This window comes from Lobosporangium transversale, assembly GCF_002105155.1.
Source record: "Lobosporangium transversale strain NRRL 3116 chromosome Unknown BCR41scaffold_55, whole genome shotgun sequence".
NCBI lineage: Eukaryota > Fungi > Mortierellomycota > Mortierellomycetes > Mortierellales > Mortierellaceae > Lobosporangium > Lobosporangium transversale.
This window is the reverse complement of record NW_019029033.1, coordinates 203,203-223,840: the sequence shown is the minus strand read 5'-3', so window position 1 is coordinate 223,840 and position 20,638 is coordinate 203,203. Positions and strand designations below refer to the sequence as shown.

The following is a 20,638-nucleotide window of genomic DNA, read 5'->3' as shown; positions in this document are numbered from 1 at the left end:
CATCGCTAGAAGTTTATCATTCCAGAGCCTTATTATAGCCTATGCTTTTCCTCTTCTTTGGATCATAGCTCCGAATATCGCTTTCTTGTTGATTGTATTTCAGACTTTCTCTATCTTAGCTGCTAGTGTACGTTGCCCTCTAACTGATCCAGAGCTGGTCTTTTATCAAATGGACAGCAGTCATTCTTCTTCCTCCTCTTCGGCCGAATTCTCGACCTCTACGACATCACGCGTCCCGTCGAGCGAAAATCGCACTATTGATAGTAATCGTGTGTCAGCAAATAGCGACAAACCGGGACAACTTAATACATATGCTTTAAACGCCGCCATATTACCGCCTCCGCCTATGAATTTATCTACAGTTGCTGCCTCACATGATCATAATGGAAATCATATTCGTCTCTTCACTTACAACAATATCAATGACAATAGTTCTATGAATACATTACCAAGTTCTTCGAGACATCATCATACTCCCATCCGTGAGTTACCCAGACACGACAGAACTGGTAGCATTATAAGTAACGCAGCTACCAGTGATCAACATGCTGGCCAAAGTGGCTCCAGACATCACATCCATGGTCTTAGCTTCGACCCAGCTTCTTACGATTATGATGAAGAAGACGATGGCCGGAATAGCGATGAGGATTCCGAAGGCGAGCCTGCCTCTAACGATATGGAGTTCTGGCTTCAACGATGTTCGATCTGCTTTGATGCATATCTAGACTTTTGCCTTGAGTGCTGTCGTGACCAATTCTGTCATGACTGTTTCCAGCGGTAAGCTTTGAGGTGCTTGAAAAGAAGGAGAGAAATATCATTTGATTTATTGCAATTTGATTGGATTATGCACAAGAGAGTGCAAATGAAGCCTTGTCCAATCATCTTTCGTCTACGCTTCTCGTCCTACGACAAACAAAACGCGTAGAAACTCTATTGAAAAATTGCAGATCACAGAATACAGGCTAGAACCCTCTCGCTCTAAAAAAAAAAAAACCATCACTAATAGAGAGCTCACTAATGAGTGCAGTATTGAATTGCTCTTAATAATACCTGTTCTATACTTTCTTTCTTTTTTTACTTTTTTTATTATTTTTTTTATTTTTATGTTAAAAAAAAAAAAAAAAAAAAATGAAAATAGGTATGTTAAGGAGGTTGTCAGCAACTCTTGGGGTCTTAATGTGACAAAAATCAAATGTCCTGTTTGTCAAGACACAATACCGTTTACTGAATGGTCAAAGGTGATTTAAAAAAAAAAAAAAAAAAAAAAGCTGTTCAGGTCATATTGATTCCATAAATATCCAGATATTAGTCTTGCTAACAATGCTAGTTTTGTAATAATAACATATATTAATATAAATATTTAATTTGTAGTACGTTGACCAAGTAACACTTAAACAATATCTACAGTACAATCAGCCATACCGCTCATTCTCACGTTTCTGCAATGAATGCGAGCATGAAATGATCATTTCAAAAGTTAACCCTGCTGTCATAAACCGGCCTGCCCGAGAATTGGTACCAATCTTCGAAAGCCTTGTAGCGGATCTCAGAGCAATTTTTTTATTGGCTGGACTAAGCCTTGAAGGTTCTGAGTCTACTACCGCGTGTTGCCCATCATCATTGTCTCGGAGTGGCTTTCCGCAGCATTTGAGCACGAGAATAAAGCATGACTCAGCCCTCTGCGGTCAGGCCAATGTCGCTCATAGTATCATGCAGCAATTTATTGAAGACTATAAGAGTTACTGCGGCACATCTAAGGAACCACAATGGGGCTTGGCCACCAAAGCCCAATCATATCTAGCAACCCTTACTTCCCGTACCTTACGAGCGCCTTACGTTCAAGCAGCATCGTCAACACCAACGCCCACACCTACAACCAGCTTGGCCACTCCTAGCCTACCAAGAGGACAACAAAGCCCATATTCGTTTGTGGTCGAGCCATCCTCCCTTACTACTAATGACGGCCAAAACAGAGCAATCGTTCAAAATATACAGGAGCCGAATCGTCGGCCGGCAGTAGCTCTGTATCATATCAATCAACATCCTGTACGAACAAGTGGCGTATTGGAAATTTACAAAACCGTGATGACGCCTTTACTGGACCTTCTCCAATTGCGGAGCACAGTTGATGATCCGGTTCTTCGCACGAGTATGGCTGCTAACGAAGGAGCGGAGGCATTTCAAGAAAGCGCTTCCCCAGCAGTTTTAATTACTGATACACATCCAGGACACCTTGTGAGGAGTACTGAATATATAGAAGGTGGCGCTGGTAACTCTGAGTCCCTGCCTGCACTCATACCCGAACCAGGGACAGCGGAGAATAGTTCGTTTGCTGAAGACGTGGGTGCAAAGCGCAAAGGAACCATAGCACCGAACCATGTGAAGCAAAAAAAGCAGCGGCCAGTGCGAGCTGGAGTTACAACACGCTCAGAGAAACATCGAAAAATGGAAATCAAGCGAGCACTTGCAAAATTCAGCAAGCGGTTCTCAAGCATCGAAACACGCCAGGAACAATGGAAAGAACTTCAGTTCCTTCATGTGCGGTGGTTACGATGGGAGTGGTGGTGAGTTTTTTATGTTGCTATGGTATTTAATATGAGCACTGATGATGATGCATAACTGACCCATATCTGTCTCTATCCTTTGAACATACATGCATTAGTGAAAAATGTGACAAAGAATTATGCCTTCAATGTGGTGTGTCGTCGCATCATGAACTTTATGATTGTTTCCAGTACATGAGGTCATTGATAACTAATAAGGATAGCACAGGACTAAGCCCAATCGTGAATTGGTCTGCCAAGCAAAGCAACTACCGCCCACCTAAAACAACGTCGTCCATTTCTAAAGGGAAGACTCGATCTGATCTCGATACAAGCACAATTCAGTGGAAACTTGCAAACACCAGTCCTTGCCCAAACTGCTGTATACTGATTCACCGTGACGATGGTTGCAACAAAATGGACTGTTTGCTCTGTGGCTACCGCTTCTGTTGGGTTTGTCGCGAAGCATGGGGTACTGCATGCGGCTTCTTTAAATGCGGTCGCAAACCTGTTGGCATGATAGCGCCAATAGATTCTTCGGAGACACTAGACGGTTCAAATGAAGGTACCATTAATGATGAAGTTCAGCCCATGGACCTGGGGATCACGCACGAACTTTCACAAGACATAGCTGGAAGCCCAAGCCCAGTGGCCAGTGAGCCCCAAAATGACCTACAGCGAAGGCGTTCTAATGAGAAGACGATTCCCGAAAAGGTATGTTTCTCGATAACCGACATCCTTTTTTTATAAATGAAGGAAGATTAAAATGTAGTAACTAAAACTGATGTTTACGCATATTGCTTTAATTGCAGCCTGAAATTGGTGTTCCCAATGTATTTGTCATCCACACAAAACGACCAAGAGTATAAAGAAAGCAAGAGCGGACGAAAACAATGTAGCAAACTCGAGATATGCACTGCGATGAAATATTCATAGAAACACATATACGATTTCGATCATTAATTTTTTCCTTTTCCGGCATTCATTAAAAAATAAAAAATAAAAAAATGCGCCAGTCACAAATGTGTTAAAAAATAAAAGTATAGAATTTCATGAACATTCTCTCATCCTCCTACATTTACATGGCAATTTTCCACATGGACGTAGCAGACAATACCGTTGCCCTTGTAACAAAACATTGTGGTCTACAATTGGAGCTTTACCAGAGATGTGTGACGCATAATCCAGAAAACTGGGACATCAAATGCATTACTCAAAAGCGTGCTCTTGCAAAGTGCTCGGAGGACAAGTATGAATTATTTCAGAAATGGCTTTAAGAATGCCAAGGAAGAAAGGATATGCGAATACAGCACATCTTTTATTAATTATTTATTCTTCGTTTTTTTTTTTTTTTTTTTTTTTTTTTTTCATTTTTTGTTCTTTGGTAGTGTCCCTATTATCAAGCATGTGAAGGAAATGTGTGATCCGTTTATTAAAGACTATGATGCTTGTGTGATGAAGAATCAAAAGGATCCTACAATTTGTCTCGAGCCACTCAAACGATTATTTCATTGCACGGAGGAACATGGAAAGTTGCCGCTATCGGGACCACCTCGTGCTGCTGACCCAAAATCAACATCAACTTCACCATCAGGAGAAAACCCAGCAGGATCAAACTATGGGTATAGAGGGGGTGTGTAAACAAATGAAAAAAAAAAAAAAAAAAAAAATCATCTCGTAGATTACACATATACATTGTAGTTTATAAAAAAAACTACACACTGCAGTATTTAATGAAGCCTTTGAAAATTACGAAAAGACTTACAGTCAGTGTATCCATATGATACATATATATATATTCAGTTCGCTCTTCATTTCATCCCTCTACTGCTTTTCTTTCTTTCCCGCTTCTTGTACTTTACTTCATCACTCATTAGAGTTTGATTTTTTTTATTTTTTTCCCTTTTGCTCTCCTTATGCACTATTGCACTCTCAATCATCAAGCTCTCTCCGAGGAACCCATATTTCATATATCTTTGTAAGACTAAGAAAAAAATATCTCGGATATAAACAGAGATCCGCTAGCATTCCAGATGAGTATGCACTCAAATAGTCATACAGCTCTGTAATTTTATCCGCGTCGGATTTTGTTGTTACTTTGTATTGGATAAATAGTTGGATAAGCTTCTTGGTGATGAACGGAAGCAAAGCTGAGACATGAGAAATCGCACGTGTTTTTGATGGTGACAAAAGGTCCAATTGGGGGCGTCACTAAATTCTCATTTGACTATCATAATTTTTGATATGAGTCGATTGTCGAAAAAATACACGTTGCTTTCGTATTTCGCTGGACAAAAAAAACAACAATAATAATAGAAATAAAAGCCAAAGAGCCTGCTACTGAAAGACTTCTTGACGTTTAACACGTTTGGTACTTCTTTCGCTAAATAAGATATTGTCTAAAAACAACAACTCTTTACAAGGTATAGACACTAGAGTATTTAGCAGTTTTTAAACAAAAGAGTTGAGTAGTTTGTGTTAGCGTGCCATAATATTTATGTTGCTGATCCTAAGGATCCGAGAAACTACTTATTAACTTAGATACAAGCAGAGTTGGAATGTCGCCTGTGGAGGGTAGTAAGAGAAGTAGTGGACAACCGTTCGAGCGTATGAAGCTACGGAGTGCCACCACAAGTACAAAGCCAGCCGCTAACCGACCAGGAGCCAATAAAGATTTATCCTCGTGTAATCCTTGTCGCATAAAAGAAGCATCTCCATATGAATTTTCTTCATCTTCTCTTTCGAGCGACACTGCAAGTGAATATGAGTGCGGCCAGGGGGGTAATCATACGCCGACATTAGAGCTAGTAGATGATGAGCTTTGGGCCAAATTCTTCTCTCTTCAAAACGAAATGATCATTACGAACTCTGGGCGGTGTCTCTTCCCTTGCTTGCGCTTTAAAGCCACTCATCTGAATCCCCGAACACTCTACTCTATCACTCTTGAGTTTGAAAAGGTTAATCCTGAGCGCTTTCGTTTTTGCAATGGTCAGTGGACAGCTATATCAGCTTCAGCTCGCGGGAATGCAAATGTGAATGATGGAGCTTTCGCAGATTTTGTTCTGGCTCAGGAGTCATACATGCATCCGGATGGCTACAGGACGGGAAGCCACTGGATGGCAAGCCAAATCTCCTTTGCCAAGGTTAAGCTGAGTAACAAGTTCCCACATTCGACGACTAGGCACGGTAAAAGTCAACATGGCCCCAGCGCGAAAGGGGATGATCACATATTTCATATGATGTCATTCTACAAATATCGTCCAAGGGTGCACCTCATTGAGTGTTCCAGCGGATCTCAAACGGTTATTTCCTCGGTTCCCCATACCTTTGAGACGACTAGTTTTATCGCTGTAACACACTACCAAAATTACAGAGTGAATGATCTCAAGAAGGGCTATAATCCACACGCCAAAGGTTTTCGAAATACTATCGGCCTCCTAATTTCGCAATCAACAGAGCCATCACACTATCTAGCTTCTCCTCCGCGCCGGTCAAGCATACATCCACGTTCGTCGAAAAGATTATGTCTAGAGTCAGTCGTGAGTGAGATCAACGACAATGCCAGGAATAGAAATAATATGAGCGACCAAGAGGGCGTGACCATGGGCGAGACATTGAGCAACGACGTGGAAAGTAATAAGACAGAGATTGACTTCATAGCCGACTCGCACACCAAGTCTATTATTAGAGCATCCCCTAAAGAAATCGAGCAATATTCCTTAGGATGGGAGGGCGACGAGACCTTGAATCCGGATCCTACGAAATTAACACCGAGCCAGCTATGTTGTTTGGACAAGAATAACACGAGTTTGATTACGATATCGCTAAGTAAGAGATCGGTGATGGAAAATATGATATCCAGGAAGCGGATCCAATGCCAAGATATACAGGAATCAGCAGTTCCAGGCGCACATCAAGGCCAATATGCGAGCCTGATATACCAACCGATCACCGATTTTAAAGAGTCCTCAACTTTTAGTGCAGACTATGGTCGAATGTGGGAGACTGCTACTTTTCACCCTCTAGGGCCGATGCTCACTTCCACTCCTTCAACGCAACTAATAGACCGTTCACCACTAACGGGATCAGCCTACAAGGCGGAACGAAAGAGTGATTTGGAATACAGAGTAAATGAGTTGAATCGACTACAAGAACTCTTTGGACACCTAAATCCCCTCCCGCCTCTTCCTAATTTTAATAGCACTGAGCCGGATAATCTGGTTGGAACTCCATCAGATTTACTGGATATCACAGATCCTACCCTAGCAATCCTTTCAAATACTGCCGATACCAATGTGGTACAGAACCAAGCTGAAATACCGCCGTCTGTTCAGAGTCTGGAGGCCGGCAACAACACCGTTGGTATGTCTCTTGCACAGCCTGTTGCACCCACGTCATGGTACCAGCAGTTTTTCTGGGATCAATACCAACCTACATCATCTTCAAGCACCCAGTCGGTTCAGAATGATTCCCTGGCAACAATGGGATTCACTGCTCCAACGAACATTTCTGCAGGTACCGCTCTTCAGCTACAGCTGGATCTTCTGGCTTTGAGTCAGAATCAAAACTCAGGACGAAAAATTTTGTCACCATATTCTCCCTCTTCCTCGAAGGGATCTCGTCAATGCCAGCAACAACAATCGCAGCAGGCGAGGAATCCATCCCAGCTTCCAGATTATTTTGGCGACGCACTGAGTCAAGAAGGCTATCAGCGACGGTCGAACATATATGAAGCATCGATGCACAGTGCATCTTCAACGTCACTGGCAACGCCGTCAGATTTATGCGAATATGCAAAAGGAAGTATGCAAGAAAATGAATTTGGAGCCGGCTATAATGATGGAGGGTATTCGTGCACCCAAGCCCTTGCATTGGGGAATCCACAGCCCCTTCGAGCAACAGTTCTCGAATCTAAGACGTACATGTCAACTTCATCCGTGATATCCCTATCGCCATGCCCATCCAATTCAACTCGGGCGCAACTCGATCAAGCACTTCACGAGAATCTTTGTCTTAAGGCATTCATCCGTGAACGATTCGGTCAGTATTCTATGCACCAATAATGTTGTAACCGCTACTGCTCTTTAGATCTTTCGTTTTCATTGTTATCCCCTCTCTTTTAATTTTTATAGGACGAGACGCAGAGAATGATGCCAATGCAGTAGTAGCAATGCAATATCACATGTGACATAACTGTGTAGCCCTTTTTGTTTCTTGATTATTGGTGATGCTACACACAGCAGAGTAGCGATGAATAGCGTTTGAGAATCTTAATTATTGCTTATGAAATTACATCCATGTAGCTCATGCTTGCAAATCGTGACATAATTACTTTCTTCTCTCTTTTTTTAATAAAAGATGATAGTAATACAGATCTACAGATAGGTGCACTACCAGAGTGCAAATGCAAAATACTAAAATAGCTTTGCCAAAATGAAAAATAGAGTTGAGAGTATAGAAATATAGACAAAAGATGAAAATGACGATAATAATGAATTGAAAGAAACAAAAGCCAAGGTATTAGGAGATAATAGTCTTTGTCTTTTTTTCTTCTTTCCCCTTTCTTGCTTGTCAGACTTGTTTTTAGCTTTTGCTGATGCGCAAAGGGTACAGCAACAGCATCTTTAGGTTGTTGTCAATATTGCCTGGTTTCACCGATGATAGTACGGTGAACAAAGGGCTTCTCTTCGTCTTTGTTTTTGGTACGGTTGACAACGTTCTGGAAGGCAATCAATAGCTCGGTAGAGTGATCCTTGGGCAGGTGATTTGAATCACAATGCATCTTGATCTCGACATCAACAAACAGTGGATACTAAAATAAGCATTATAAGAACATTGGTTAGGGAGACCATTCCATACACAATGCAACGGGGTGTTTGATGAAACTTTTAGGCTATGGATCACACAACATACGTCTTGATAGAATTCATCCGCACCAAGGTGGACAATGGTTTCATCATCACAGCAAGTGTCAAGCATGAAGACATGGCCACAGCGGATGTGGATAAAGCTCTTGGAGATACCAGACCAGACTTTGGGATCTTGACGTAAATGTCGTTCAATCGATTCAACAGAACTCTCGATATTGTCCTCGAGAACTGGAATCGAGTCAGAAATGGTAGGCTCTACTAGCTTCTTAGTCAGCCAAGCCTCGAGTAATCTGCAGATCACATTGGTCTTTGCATTTCCGTGGGATGCAATATGTGGAATCTGATATTAAGAAACAGAATAAAAAAAAATAAAAATAAAAAATTAGAAATATAGGATTGGAATGCCATGCGCAATGAAGAACTCTTGGCAATAAAATAAAATAAAATAAATAAAACCACTCGCGTGGTAAAGAAGAAACAAGGAAAAGGGATGCATTATGTCTGTGCTCCAAGTATTTTTTTTAAACTTTTACTTACAGCCAGGAATCCGCCACCACGACCGATACCATCAAAAAAGTATGTAGTACGAATGGTCGAGACACTCTTCCAATAGTCTTCTTCCATGGCAGTCACAAAGACATCGTAACTCTCTCGATCTTCCTTAGTCTTTGTAGGCGATAGGAGATTGCTAGAAAAAGTGAAACCAGTTGAGACAGCCAAGGAGGGTTGGAGTTCGATCGGCGACATGGCCGAGGGAGCAGAGCTTGACTGTCGCATCAGCATCGACAGTGATGAGGAAGAGGGATCATCGTCTTGCTGCTTCTCATGGCGGCTCTGATGTTGGAATCTGGATGAGAAGATAAGATTGTCTTCATCAACATCGTTATCATCTTCGTCATTAGCCCTCATATGGGGTGTGAGAGGAGGTGAGGGGATATTGATGGCAGTGGAAGAAGACCATAATGAGGAGGGAGCTTCCTTGGATCGGGTTGGTTGACGTACTTGAGCCTTGACATCAGTCAACTGTGGTACCGATGAGGTCGAGGTAGATCGAGCGAAGAGACCAGGGCGGACATTTTTGATCTTGCAGCCTGATGAGATTACATGGGGAGCCACAGATAGGAGTGATTGTTCGAGGAACGGTAATGGTGAAGCAGGACGAGAGTCAGAGGAGGGAATGGGATATGTCCAAAGTGGCGTAGTGTGTAAGGTAGCCATTGTTGATTATGTATTAAGAGTGATCGTCCGTTGTGGATGGTAAAAAAATAAAAAAATAAAAATAAAAAATATGAGTAAATATTTATATATTTTTTTTTATATGAATGGGTATGAAGAAGGGCCTTCGGTCAGTGAAACAGGAAAACTGAATTTGGACAAAGCAAATCGTAGCAATGTCTGGTTGTGAATATGAATTGGGTTGGAAGAAAGAGAGTAAAGGGATCGCCATGGTGCAGACAAGAGCTACTATTTATATGATTTTTGGAAACCGGCTCTTCCATTATTGTGAATGGATATACAAGTTTAATTTCCCACGCAGTTACAATAATAATAATTATTGTAAGAGTCCTTTATAATAACATATTATTCTTCTGCAGCGATGCACGGGGCAAGGCACACACGGAAGCATTGACAGCAGCTACAACTTGAAGCATGGTTGCTAGCTCTCTCTTTAGCGTCCTTTTATGTTTCTAACACATGTTTGTTTTTCCATACATCAACAGCATACTAGTGAGGAGAACAGAAAAAGAAAATGATCTTATGTATTCATCCAATCACTATCTTTTATCGTAGATCATCATGACAAAGTATCAAGATGTGAGAGACATGGGGACAGAAGACTGCTGTCTTTGTGTAGCAAACGCGTGGAGACATTCCAAATAGACCAGATACAGATTAGATGAGGGAAGCACAGGCAGCAAAAGATAACATTAAGAGGGCAATAGTATGATGAGGATTGAGCACAGATAGGAGGAGAAGGGAGAGACAGACAGGGATGTATTGGATGAATAGAGTATGGTGAGTGATGATTATGGGCCGAATTTCAGTCATATATGAATGCAGATATGGAGATATAAACTATGTGTGGGAACACAAGCTGAAAAGTTTGGAGAGTTGCCCAGACCGTCTCCTTTGCAATTGATGATGGCTCACGGCTTGAAAGGGAAGAGAAAAGAAAAAGGAGAGCCGTGTGCATGAAGAGGGTGTGTTTAGGCGATATGATCTATTGATGACCGAGATTACTTTTTTTTTTTTCTGATGTCATTTTGGCTTCATTTCCACTCAAAGTTTCAATAATGCCCTGTCACACAACACTAATGAGATATTCGGTTATCTATTCCATAATATTCTATATTCTATTCTATTCAATAGATTGATTGTTCTTTCTTTTTGTGTACACATGGCAAAGTTCAGCTCTTTTTTCGAAACATCCAGAAGGAATATCAAAATGCCGCTCGTCACTAAAAAAGATCTGTATGCAACATCAACCATCAATCTCATACCATTTATATATACATGTGACAGTTTGATATTCGATACTATAAACAGTAGACTATTCCGTCTCTGTTCCTGAACTTTGCCAATGTGGAACGGGCCATAGAACAAGATGGCAACAGAATAACAAGAAAGCAGGACAAGCTGCTCAAGAGAATTGGCATTAAAGTATTATACTTTGCTCCTCTTCTCCCCCTAATATTTCATCCATTGATATGCAAGAGAAAGAGGACCGCGCCGCATGATTATCCTGTCATTTGTGTGTATGATTTATAGTTGCAACAACCTTCATTACAAATAGTTAGTTTGTAATGTAACACCCAAGTAGGCCCAACATCTCTCTCTGTTTCTGTGTTTGAATCCCTTTATTCGGTAGAATTATCCTCCCCTATCCTCCTCCTCTCACACTCACTGAATACACTTTCCCCCCTCCCCCGCATCTCCCTGCCTTCCAATTTTGTTAGTCCCAAAAAGTCGATATGGGTGCATAATAACAAACAAATGAATAGGTTCCTGAAATTATTCCGTCCACTGGCTACTTTTCTCACACGCCTTCGCATGTTTCTCTTGATACAACTCACAACGTTAATTTTAATGTTATTAACTGGTTTTACCTGGTAATGGTAGAGCAGAAGTATTTGTGTTCATAGGTGATAGAAGCATGGTTGAGTTCTTTCTGTCAAGGATGGGCTGAACTGGGCTGAACTGGGTTGGACTGGACTGTTTTTTTTTTTTTTTTTTTTTTTTTTTTAAAAAAAAAGGGTTTCTTGTAAAATGTCGATCCAAAGTTTAGAGTGTGAAGTGTCTCAGTAAATAATAGACAAAGAGGGGACAGAGTTCGGAGAGGTAAAAATGAAGTGTGGATTCTGGTGAAAGAATGAGATCGGAGACAGGATTAGGACTACGTATTTATGGTGTTTAACTCTTTCCTCAGTTAAAGAGAACGATGTTTTTTTTTTTGTACTGGAAACAAACAGAGTCGACGATGGTAATGGGGTAACAATGATTGGGCGATAAAGCAGAATAAATATTCAAAACGAATAAATGGATACATTATGAAAAGACAAAAAATGAAATGTGCACTAGATGTTTTATGGATAAGCTTGAAAAGAAAAAGAAAGTAGCTCAAAGCCCGTATCTTTCCCGAAGACATTGGCTTATCTCTTCTCTTTGTATTTGGAAAATGTTTGATCTCCAAGTGCACTTATCGAACTCAAATAATACACTTTTATCAGCTTTATGTCTTAAATGAACGGCTCCTGTTCGTTGAGTTTTACTTCTTAGGCATTTCAAAGCATAATTCGTCAATCTATCGCGGCCGTTAAATACGTTTCCGTGTATATGTATATACTTTCTGACCGAGTCAAATCCATAATGCTCGGCTTCTGTTGGTGTTGGGCTCGGTATTCCTGTTGAGTCCAGTTTGGGTAGTTTAGTGCTTTCACAAAAGTTCCATTGAACGTGATCAAAGCATCACAGCAAGCAACAATAGCATTCATATCAACACAGAAGCTAAGTTGTAAACACTAGCAATAGTCTAGTAACAATAAAGACATCCTTATCCCAATATCATATATGCCAGCGTTTGCCCCTTTCCACAGACATCTTTTTACATCCTGAGCACGCGACCGGAATACCCTATTTTTTCTCTGTGGTTGGTTTCGGGTAGTTTCGGATATGCATAACTCAAAAGCACAGACACTAAAAAAAGACAGACAGACAGAAACAGACAGACAGAAAGACAGGAACAGCAAACCAATGTATAGAATAATTAACGACACGAGAAACAAACGGAAGCGAGTCAACGAGCAGGCAGAAAGGTAAGCAGTGAAATTGGTGCGGATATGAGTGGGACAAGACGCAGTATTCAGAAAGCAGAAAAAATGTGTCAGTTTCTGCACGAGTATAATACGTACAGTCCTGCACTGACTTCCTCACGAAGTGAATGAGGTAAATGAAATTAGGAAAAGTGTACAGTATAATGCCTGTATACTAATCTCAAATCCACTAGTGTTTTGTTGGCATCCATTTTGCTTGTGTTTTCTGCTTAATCGGTGTGTATGACAAACATTCACACAAAAGCATGCAATAAAGTCCTCCTAGAGCTTTAGGCTGGATGCTATCTTCATATTTCACCCTTGCCATCAATAATAATAAAAATATGCCTTGTGATTGTTGGGAAATCAATAGCATATATGCCATTGGACGTTGGATGGTCTAAGCTTTGACCATAAGTATCACTCTGCGACTGTGGAGAACTTGAAGTCTGTAAACCAAACAAATGCATTGCATGGTTCGTAAACACTCCCCTAACTGGCAGGCTCAACGCTAATTGATGAAAACTTCATGCTTGGCTTAACTGTATTTAATATTGGTGTCATTTTCATATCACTAGCCAATTGAACCGAAACAACATTTATCACAAAGATTAATGTCTTAAATCACAGTTCGCTATGAGGGCCAACCCTTTGAAAGATCCCTGTATTCAATTTACGCATGTACAAAAAAGCTCGGGCTTATAACATAAGCAAAATTGATTAAATACAGATAGGAAGAGAAAATGATTGTATCAAGTACGGGGTCAGATGCCATGACTTAGAGCATCCATGCTGTTAGGAATGGACAAAAACAACGAGATAATGTGGTTACGGATAACTATGACTACTGCTTTGCTACTTTCAAAGTAAGGATTTATCTAGCGGCCCCTTAATTATTTGCTCACTTTTTTTTACGCGACAACCTTTGGGTTATCCCTTCGTCCGTAACAAGGGCAAATTTGCCATTATAAATGGGCTTAAAATCCAGCAATCCATGGGCATTGTCTTGAAAATTTATTTCGATGTCGAAATAAATGACCGAAAACTAAATCGTCATGGAGCTATCCTTCTTTATTTGTGCAAATAAAAAACTCATGAAGACTTTCGCATGACCCAATTTTGACAAAAGATATGCCAAGAAATGTGTCTATCAACAGATTGAACATTTGCCTCCGTCTCACCGTAGTTTTGTATAGTCAAGCTCAAACATCTTTTAATATTCTGTTCTCAGTGCTCATACTCTCTAATTAATAAATTATAAAAATCTAGAGTTTGGCTGAAGTCTCTATGGTGGTTGTTGATTCAGGTCTTCTTTCACTCTTTGTGCTCATTTCCGAATGCGATTTGTTTAGGTGCTTGATTGCAATAGGTCTGCCCACCTTCTCACCCAAAATAAACACTTGCACTCCCGCATTGTAATTCTCCATATATTTGTTCCAATCTATGCCTCCTCGAAGATCACTCTTGAGCTCTGCGGGAGCTCCATCGTCGAGGGCCAATGTATTGGTGGCATCAAAGAACCATTGGTACAGACCAAAGGCTTTGAAGATCGTGGGTACAGCTACTGCTTTGGAGATAAGGGCTTTAATCCTCTCATGACCCTTGTGTTGGGCTAAAATTCGAAGCTGCTCTCCAAAGCGGGAATTAAACCGATGTTTGAATTCTGAAGGAGAGTAAAGTTCGAATCGGATGTCATCTGAGACTCGCCGAAGTGGTGGATCAGCTGCGCGCCAGTATGCAACCATATTTGTACCAAAGGTACGCCAGGTGAGGGGGCTAATGCAGCTGGTGCCAACTTGGTATATGGGCGGTTCTGTGAGTGTGCGATCAGCAGTTGTGGCAGAGAGTAAAGCCGTTTTAGCCACAATATCGACAGGAATTAGATCTGTTATGACGGACTATAGGGTTGCAGTGAAACACTCATTAGCATTCTATATCCTTGACTTTGATGATTACTACGTTTCAATGCTTTTTTGCCATCTGCTGCTTATTTACCTCACAACCGATCCATTCTTGAACTTGGCCGAGGGCACAAGATATTATCACTTTGTTGCTTGCATTGGCACCTTCCACCCACCCAGGGACTGGTTCCCGATGAGTAGCACCGACACCGGAAGGACGGACGATGACAATAGGGAGAGCCATATCCTTGTATCGCTTTTTAATTAAATGTTCTGTTAAGGATTTGGCGAATGTGTATGTATTAGGGTAGGTCTTGAGGACAACAGATTTCTCATAGTGTTTTATCTCATCGTAGGACATCTTGGTGGCCAACATCTCATAAATGGCTTCTGGATCATCGCCGAGGGGGTGCGGATAGATGGTTTCATTAACGTGTTGGTCAACCATGGGTGAGTTGACAAAAATAGTCGAGATATGAACGATGGCAGCCAAATTTTTGCAGCCCTTGGCTACATCGAATATGCGGAAAGGGCCATTTGTATTCATCTGAAAAAATTAAAAAATAAAAAAAGTGTTATTTGCTGCGTGTTTTTGATCATTGATACCGTGTTTTGTATATTTTACCTCAAGAGCAATGTCCAATGGATCGGACCAACCGACAGAGGCAGCACTGTTGATGAAAACTGTGGCATCTTCTTGGACCATGGCCATATCCTTGTCTGAGAGGCCCAGGTGATTGACAGAAATATCTCCCTGCACAGGAATGATCTTGTTGACAACCATTTCTTGAAATTCTTGACCACTTGAGAATTGTGACTTTAAAGTATCAAAGATACTGTTGCTAAATAGATTCTCAATACGACCCTGCAATGTTTTATCCGCCGAAACCCTAACCAGCAAGTAAATCCTGATATTTCCATAGAATTTTATTAATACTTGTTTACAGTCGAAAGTCTGATGTACCTGAAAACAATAATAATAAAAATGTTCAAAAATACTTACTTTGTGATCTGAGGGAAAGAACGCAATAACTTCTCCAAGATGGTCTTCCCAACAAATCCCGTGGCGCCTGTCAAGAAGACAACAGAGTTTTTATTGTAAAACTCCATGCCTTTCGCAGGCCCATACTTGAGTTGTGGACGTGACATTTTCTTTTTCTTTTTCTTTTTATAACAAGGAGGGATGGAGGAGTTTTTGTTTACTTTGATGGCTTATCGATAGAATGGGAAGAAGTGATGACCAAGTATATATGAGTGCTGCTTTTGATGCGCTTTGATGAGTGAAAAATGAGGGGATTCACCCCCCTTTTATTGACTTTCTGTCCATAGTGTACATGACACAAACACAAGCATGCAGTACGCCATAGCCCGATAGGCGTTGGGACATCCGGAACAGGTTGGGCCGTTTCAGAGATCTCAACTATAAGTATTCAGTTCAGGAACAACTGCAGCTGTAGAGTCCGTCCAAAAACCGTAAGCAAAAGTATAGTTTATTTTTTCAGACATGTTCAAAAAAGTATATATATATATCGCCAATTTCATTTGGTCATGATACCTTATATTTTTAATGTAAAAACGATGATTGAATTGTTCTGGTGGCATTTCACTGCGTGACGGACTTGCAACAATACTCGCAACAAGCGAGCCAATTGGCTGCCAATACACTCGAAAGTATTCAAAAAATATAAGGTATCATGACCAAATGAAACGGGCTATAACTGTGCTTTGGTGCACAACACGTACAGATTCAAAATTAGTAACTCAGATCTTTGTAGACATTCTTTTTTTGGTATGCTCTTTCAGGTCTCAGAATCAAAGCTGGACAACCAACTCAGACAAACAACGACTAATAGCATGGGCAGCTTACTTTTCAAGTCCAACAGAAGACATCAGTGGGGGGATCAACTGCGCGTTTACCCAGGAGGTATGAAATTTAATAACAAGAGAGAAATAGATGTACAAGATTATACGGCGTGGTTACGGATTTGCTGCAAATGTCTGCTAAGTGAAGTTGTTAGGAAGTTACGTGATATATCGCGAGTTTTCGCAACCAAATTTACATCAAGGATTTACATCAGCTGAGAATGAACTTAAATGGGCTTGATGTGTTTTCGAAAAAATGGCATTTTCGCCATTATTAATACACAGAACGATTTTTCCATGTATTTCTAACACTGTGACTGATTTTTAAATAAATACTTCGCCCTGTAAAATAAAAAAATCGCCAACATGTCAAACGTCCACTTTGCAACCATTCTCTCAAACCTCGCCAACCTCCAGCAGTTCCTTGACGAAGACGAGAATGACAATTACGAGGGCATTGTCGACTTTCAGGTACCTCGGCTCCATAATAATCGTATCGATTTGGATGCTCTTTCTGATGCAGATTTTCGTATGATATTCAGATTTTCCAAAGGACAAATGCGAGAAATAATTACTCACCTTCGGTTTCCTGAGTACTTTCAAACTATTCAACGCGACATTGTTGATGCTTTTGAAGGGTTAGCTATCTTGCTGTATCGACTTGCATACCCTTGTCGACTCTACACCGCAATGCAAGTCTTCGGTCGCTCTATTCCGGCCCTTAGTAGAATATTTAACCTTGTTGTTCGGTTTGTAACCATCCGATGGGCAAGACTCCTTACCTTCGACCCTATCCGACTCACCCCCGCTGTGCTTTCCGGGTTTGCAAGTAAAATATTTAGTGCTGGCGCTCCATTAGATTGTTGTTTTGCTTTCGTTGATGGTACATTACGCGCCTCTGCTCGCCCAAGTTTTGGCCAGCGTTCAATTTACAATGGCCACTATCACAGCCATGGTTTCAAGTATCAATCCGTCCTGAATCCCGACGGAATAATCGTTGACTTGCGAGGCCCTTTTGATGGAAGGACTCATGATCTGACCATAATGCGGACATCTGGTTTACAGGAGGTTTTAGAGGAACATGCTTGGACAGAAGACAGGGAACCTCTCGCTATTTATGGAGACCCAGCTTATATGCTTACACAACACGTACTGATACCATATAGAACAGCTCCTGTTCCATTAACTCCACTGCAACAGGCTTTCAATAGCTCCATGTCCAAACATCGAATAGCTGTCGAATGGGGATTTGGTAAAGTTGCGGGATTATTCGCCTTTATTGATTTCAAAAAAAACCTCAAAGTGTTGCTTTCCCCTGTTGCCCGATACTATCAATGTGCAGTGGTCTTCACAAATATCCATACATGCTACTATGGATCAAACACATCATCCCATTTTGAAGTAGATCCCCCTGCAATTGATGAATATATTCGGCCTGATCTATACGATGAGGTTCCTTATCACGAATAAAATTTTTTTTATTTCTTTGCTAATAGTTCATGGAGTGCTGCACAACTACTCTGCACAGCCCTCAATATCTCTTTGATGTCGGCACGATGTTCTGCTTCAGCGGCTTTTGAATACTCCAAATATTCTTTTGTTTCAATAACTAGCTTGCTCAGCTCGCTATTATCCCTTGTGCGTCTCATTTTCCGTTGTCGACTTATGTCCGTCGAAGATGAGGTTTCGGAAGAATCTGAAGAACGTTTTCGTGCGGCTCGCGACATAGCAGCTTCTCGCAAAGCCTCACCATCTCTGTTGTTCTGCAGATATGCTTCATGAACACGCTTACGATTCTCTAGATTGTTTGTTCTTTGTTGGTGAGCTTCCTGCTCCAGCTCCAGCTCATATGCCAGGTTGATTAAATGACGGCGCTCGTCCTCTTCTCCAATAATACCAGTCGCCGCAGCTTTTTCTCTTAAATATTTTTTATGATCCTGTGCCATCGCTTCCCATGCGCTTCTAGCATTGCGTACTGTAACGCCGCTGTAAATAGGCGGGCCAATGCGGAGGGGAGATAAATCTGTCTGTTGAACTCGATCGACAACACTCTGCCACCGTTGATTAACTGTCCTATCATCCTTAGCAAACGGAGGATTGCTGATAATTGCCTGAAGAAGAACTTTTTCGTGTAGCGGCTGCATGAACAATCGGCACGGCTTTTTTCGTGACTTAGAAGGTGATAAAGGTGATTCAGAATCTGATCCCGCTTCCTCTATATCACCCACAGAATTCGCTTGGAGCGTGTCCTCAATCGATAAATCCTCAAAGGAAGCCTCGTTGTACAACTCATCATGTGTTGTGTAAGTGTTCATTGTAGAAACTTTCTGATATGTGCTAAAGTTTTCGGTGAAAGGAAGAGCAGAGAGTAAAGCTTCGTGAACACCACATGCCATCTTTTTAAATGACTTCAGGTTTGAGCATTGATGACTAATAGAGCAGAGGTCTCTTGATGGCATTGAATTCTAGTCTGATAGAACGCGTCTTTTTTTGGGAAAAATATTTAATTGGCAATTTTATATAGTTTTTTGGCTAAATTAAGCAATTCTGGGCTTGATGTAAAAGTACAGGAAATACGGATCTTGATGTGGTTTACATTACAAATTTACGACAAGCTGGTTTTTAAAAAATAGAGTTGTGTTTTAAGGTTTTTTTTTCACTTCCCGATGTAAATTTTGATGTAAAAACGCAGTTGCGAAAACTCGCTAATATGTTTCAATCTTACTGATGTTTCAAAGGGTCTCGTCAACCTCATATGTGTTCACCAAGATGGTAAAACCTCATAGTATTACTGAAATAGGCCAAAAGGAAAGGTATACAGGTATCGGCATATCTAGATGCATGGCATGTGCCCAGCAAAATGCTTGATATTCCATACGCCTTCGTTTTCTTTAGTTCTTTTTTTTTTTTTTTTTTTTTTTTTTTTTTTCAGCTATATATATATTTATATATATATATATAATAAAGATTAAATCTGCTATTTACGTATCCTCTTCTTCATTATTTCCATCATCATTCAGTACTCTTTATCATTAATTCCTTTATCAATCTGTAGTACAGTCGAAAGTGGTTTTTACGGCCAATTTCAATATGTTTTTTGGCCGTAAAAACCACTTTCGACTGTATTTAAATCACTTTGGCTTCTTTGCAAAACAGCATCCCTCTTTTCACTTTTTGATGCTATTTTGCAGGTGAGTGACTTTTCTTATTTTTTGTAGTTTTACTAAGTCAAGCTCGTTCTTATCAGTATTTATTAAAGATCCCTCTTTTCACTTTTTGATGCTATTTTGCAGCATTCTCTAGGACTATCACTGTTGATTTATGATCCTTTAGTGATCTATTTATCAGATTATTCTCTTTTGGCACTTTGTCCACTGATGAAATTATCTTTTGGCACTTCGTCCAACTTTTTATCATTATTTTTGTTCATTTTCTGTCAATCTTTGGGATCATTGCCAGATCGTTCCACGTCAAATGAACTGAACATCCACCTACAATATCATAACTCTAACTCGCTCTCTTACATTTTTACTCAGACCATCTCTCATAAATAGTTTACACTTTCACTCGAATCATATATCTCATACTTTTTACATTTTTACATGGAGAACCACTCCGTAACAAAAGTTTATTCGACTCATTCGACAAGAAGTCAAGCTTTGAAGGAGACTCAAGCCTCATCTTCTTCATCTCCAGCCATCCTAGCAAGAGGCAGAAGAAAGCAAGGAGGTGAAGCGAGTTCCTCATCCACCACTATAAAAAAAATCAAGACAGAGAAAAACGAAACCTTTCCTTTTGCCCCTAAGGAAGACCAAAAGGCTCGGCAAGAAGATCCGTATGAACAAGAATGGGAACAAGAATGGGAACAAGAATGGGAAAGACTTGGCGACTTGAATCCGTACGAGGTTGAGAGGGCATTTGCATCATTGGAGAAATATGTGGCAGGGAGATAAGCACTCTCTGCATTACAGATGGGAGGCTAAAAAAGGTCAGGCGCCAATGTGGATACCAAGAACGCATGACAGGCAGGACAAGACGGTAACCCGAATGTATGTTGTTCATTCTAAAGACCGTGAGCTTTTCTCTCTCAGAATCTTGCTTTTGCACAAAAAGGGAGCAAAAAGCTTTGAGCGTCTCCGCAAAGTGGATGA

General features: G+C 40.7%; 7 protein-coding genes across 7 annotated transcripts; 4 read left to right on the top strand and 3 right to left on the bottom strand.

The window, feature by feature from the left end:
* Window positions 1-436: 436 nt before the first annotated feature.
* On the top strand, window positions 437-1,497 carry BCR41DRAFT_312837 (hypothetical protein; the record flags this gene model as incomplete). The annotated part of the gene is made up of 3 exons (XM_022021104.1): window positions 437-777; window positions 1,139-1,238; window positions 1,372-1,497. Coding segments are annotated over 3 exons (567 nt in total), but the record flags the coding sequence as incomplete, so codon positions are not given.
* BCR41DRAFT_194246 (hypothetical protein) lies at window positions 1,336-3,557 on the top strand. The gene is made up of 2 exons (XM_022019836.1): window positions 1,336-2,564; window positions 2,663-3,557. The coding sequence occupies exons 1-2, from the start codon at window positions 1,462-1,464 to the stop codon at window positions 3,291-3,293; spliced, it is 1,734 nt and encodes a 577-aa protein (XP_021876703.1). The 5' UTR covers window positions 1,336-1,461; the 3' UTR covers window positions 3,294-3,557.
* Window positions 3,558-3,640: 83 nt separating this feature from the next.
* Window positions 3,641-4,184, top strand: BCR41DRAFT_312858 (hypothetical protein; the record flags this gene model as incomplete). The annotated part of the gene is made up of 2 exons (XM_022021105.1): window positions 3,641-3,792; window positions 3,932-4,184. The coding sequence occupies 2 exons, from the start codon at window positions 3,641-3,643 to the stop codon at window positions 4,182-4,184; spliced, it is 405 nt and encodes a 134-aa protein (XP_021876702.1).
* Window positions 4,185-5,101: 917 nt separating this feature from the next.
* BCR41DRAFT_400961 (hypothetical protein) lies at window positions 5,102-7,731 on the top strand (the record flags this gene model as incomplete). Its single annotated transcript, XM_022029178.1, has 2 exons — window positions 5,102-7,583; window positions 7,676-7,731. The coding sequence occupies 2 exons, from the start codon at window positions 5,102-5,104 to the stop codon at window positions 7,729-7,731; spliced, it is 2,538 nt and encodes an 845-aa protein (XP_021876701.1).
* A 447-nt stretch (window positions 7,732-8,178) lies between these two features.
* On the bottom strand, window positions 8,179-9,631 carry BCR41DRAFT_374810 (hypothetical protein; the record flags this gene model as incomplete). Its single annotated transcript, XM_022026899.1, has 3 exons — window positions 8,179-8,355; window positions 8,457-8,753; window positions 8,951-9,631. The coding sequence occupies 3 exons, from the start codon at window positions 9,629-9,631 to the stop codon at window positions 8,179-8,181; spliced, it is 1,155 nt and encodes a 384-aa protein (XP_021876700.1).
* A 4,262-nt stretch (window positions 9,632-13,893) lies between these two features.
* On the bottom strand, window positions 13,894-15,893 carry BCR41DRAFT_425818 (male sterility protein-domain-containing protein). Its single transcript, XM_022030634.1, has 4 exons — window positions 15,628-15,893; window positions 15,250-15,532; window positions 14,719-15,171; window positions 13,894-14,621 (listed from the first exon to the last, which is right to left on the bottom strand). The coding sequence occupies exons 1-4, from the start codon at window positions 15,771-15,773 to the stop codon at window positions 13,989-13,991; spliced, it is 1,515 nt and encodes a 504-aa protein (XP_021876699.1). The 5' UTR covers window positions 15,774-15,893; the 3' UTR covers window positions 13,894-13,988.
* Window positions 15,894-17,965: 2,072 nt separating this feature from the next.
* BCR41DRAFT_425816 (hypothetical protein) lies at window positions 17,966-18,836 on the bottom strand (the record flags this gene model as incomplete). Its single annotated transcript, XM_022030633.1, has 1 exon — window positions 17,966-18,836. The coding sequence occupies exon 1, from the start codon at window positions 18,800-18,802 to the stop codon at window positions 17,966-17,968; it is 837 nt and encodes a 278-aa protein (XP_021876698.1). The 5' UTR covers window positions 18,803-18,836.
* Window positions 18,837-20,638: the final 1,802 nt, after the last annotated feature.

Bases quoted from the DNA above. Each gene is read 5' to 3' on its own strand.
- BCR41DRAFT_194246 (XM_022019836.1), top strand. From the start codon at position 1,462: ATGATCATTTCAAAAGTTAACCCTGCTGTCATAAACCGGCCTGCCCGA. The intron at 2,565-2,662 runs GTGAGTTTTTTA...TACATGCATTAG, and splicing joins TGGTTACGATGGGAGTGGTG to TGAAAAATGTGACAAAGAAT.
- BCR41DRAFT_425818 (XM_022030634.1), bottom strand. From the start codon at position 15,773: ATGTCACGTCCACAACTCAAGTATGGGCCTGCGAAAGGCATGGAGTTT. The intron at 15,533-15,627 runs GTAAGTATTTTT...TGGAAATATCAG, and splicing joins TCTTTCCCTCAGATCACAAA to GATTTACTTGCTGGTTAGGG. The intron at 14,622-14,718 runs GTAAATAAGCAG...GCAACCCTATAG, and splicing joins AAGAATGGATCGGTTGTGAG to TCCGTCATAACAGATCTAAT.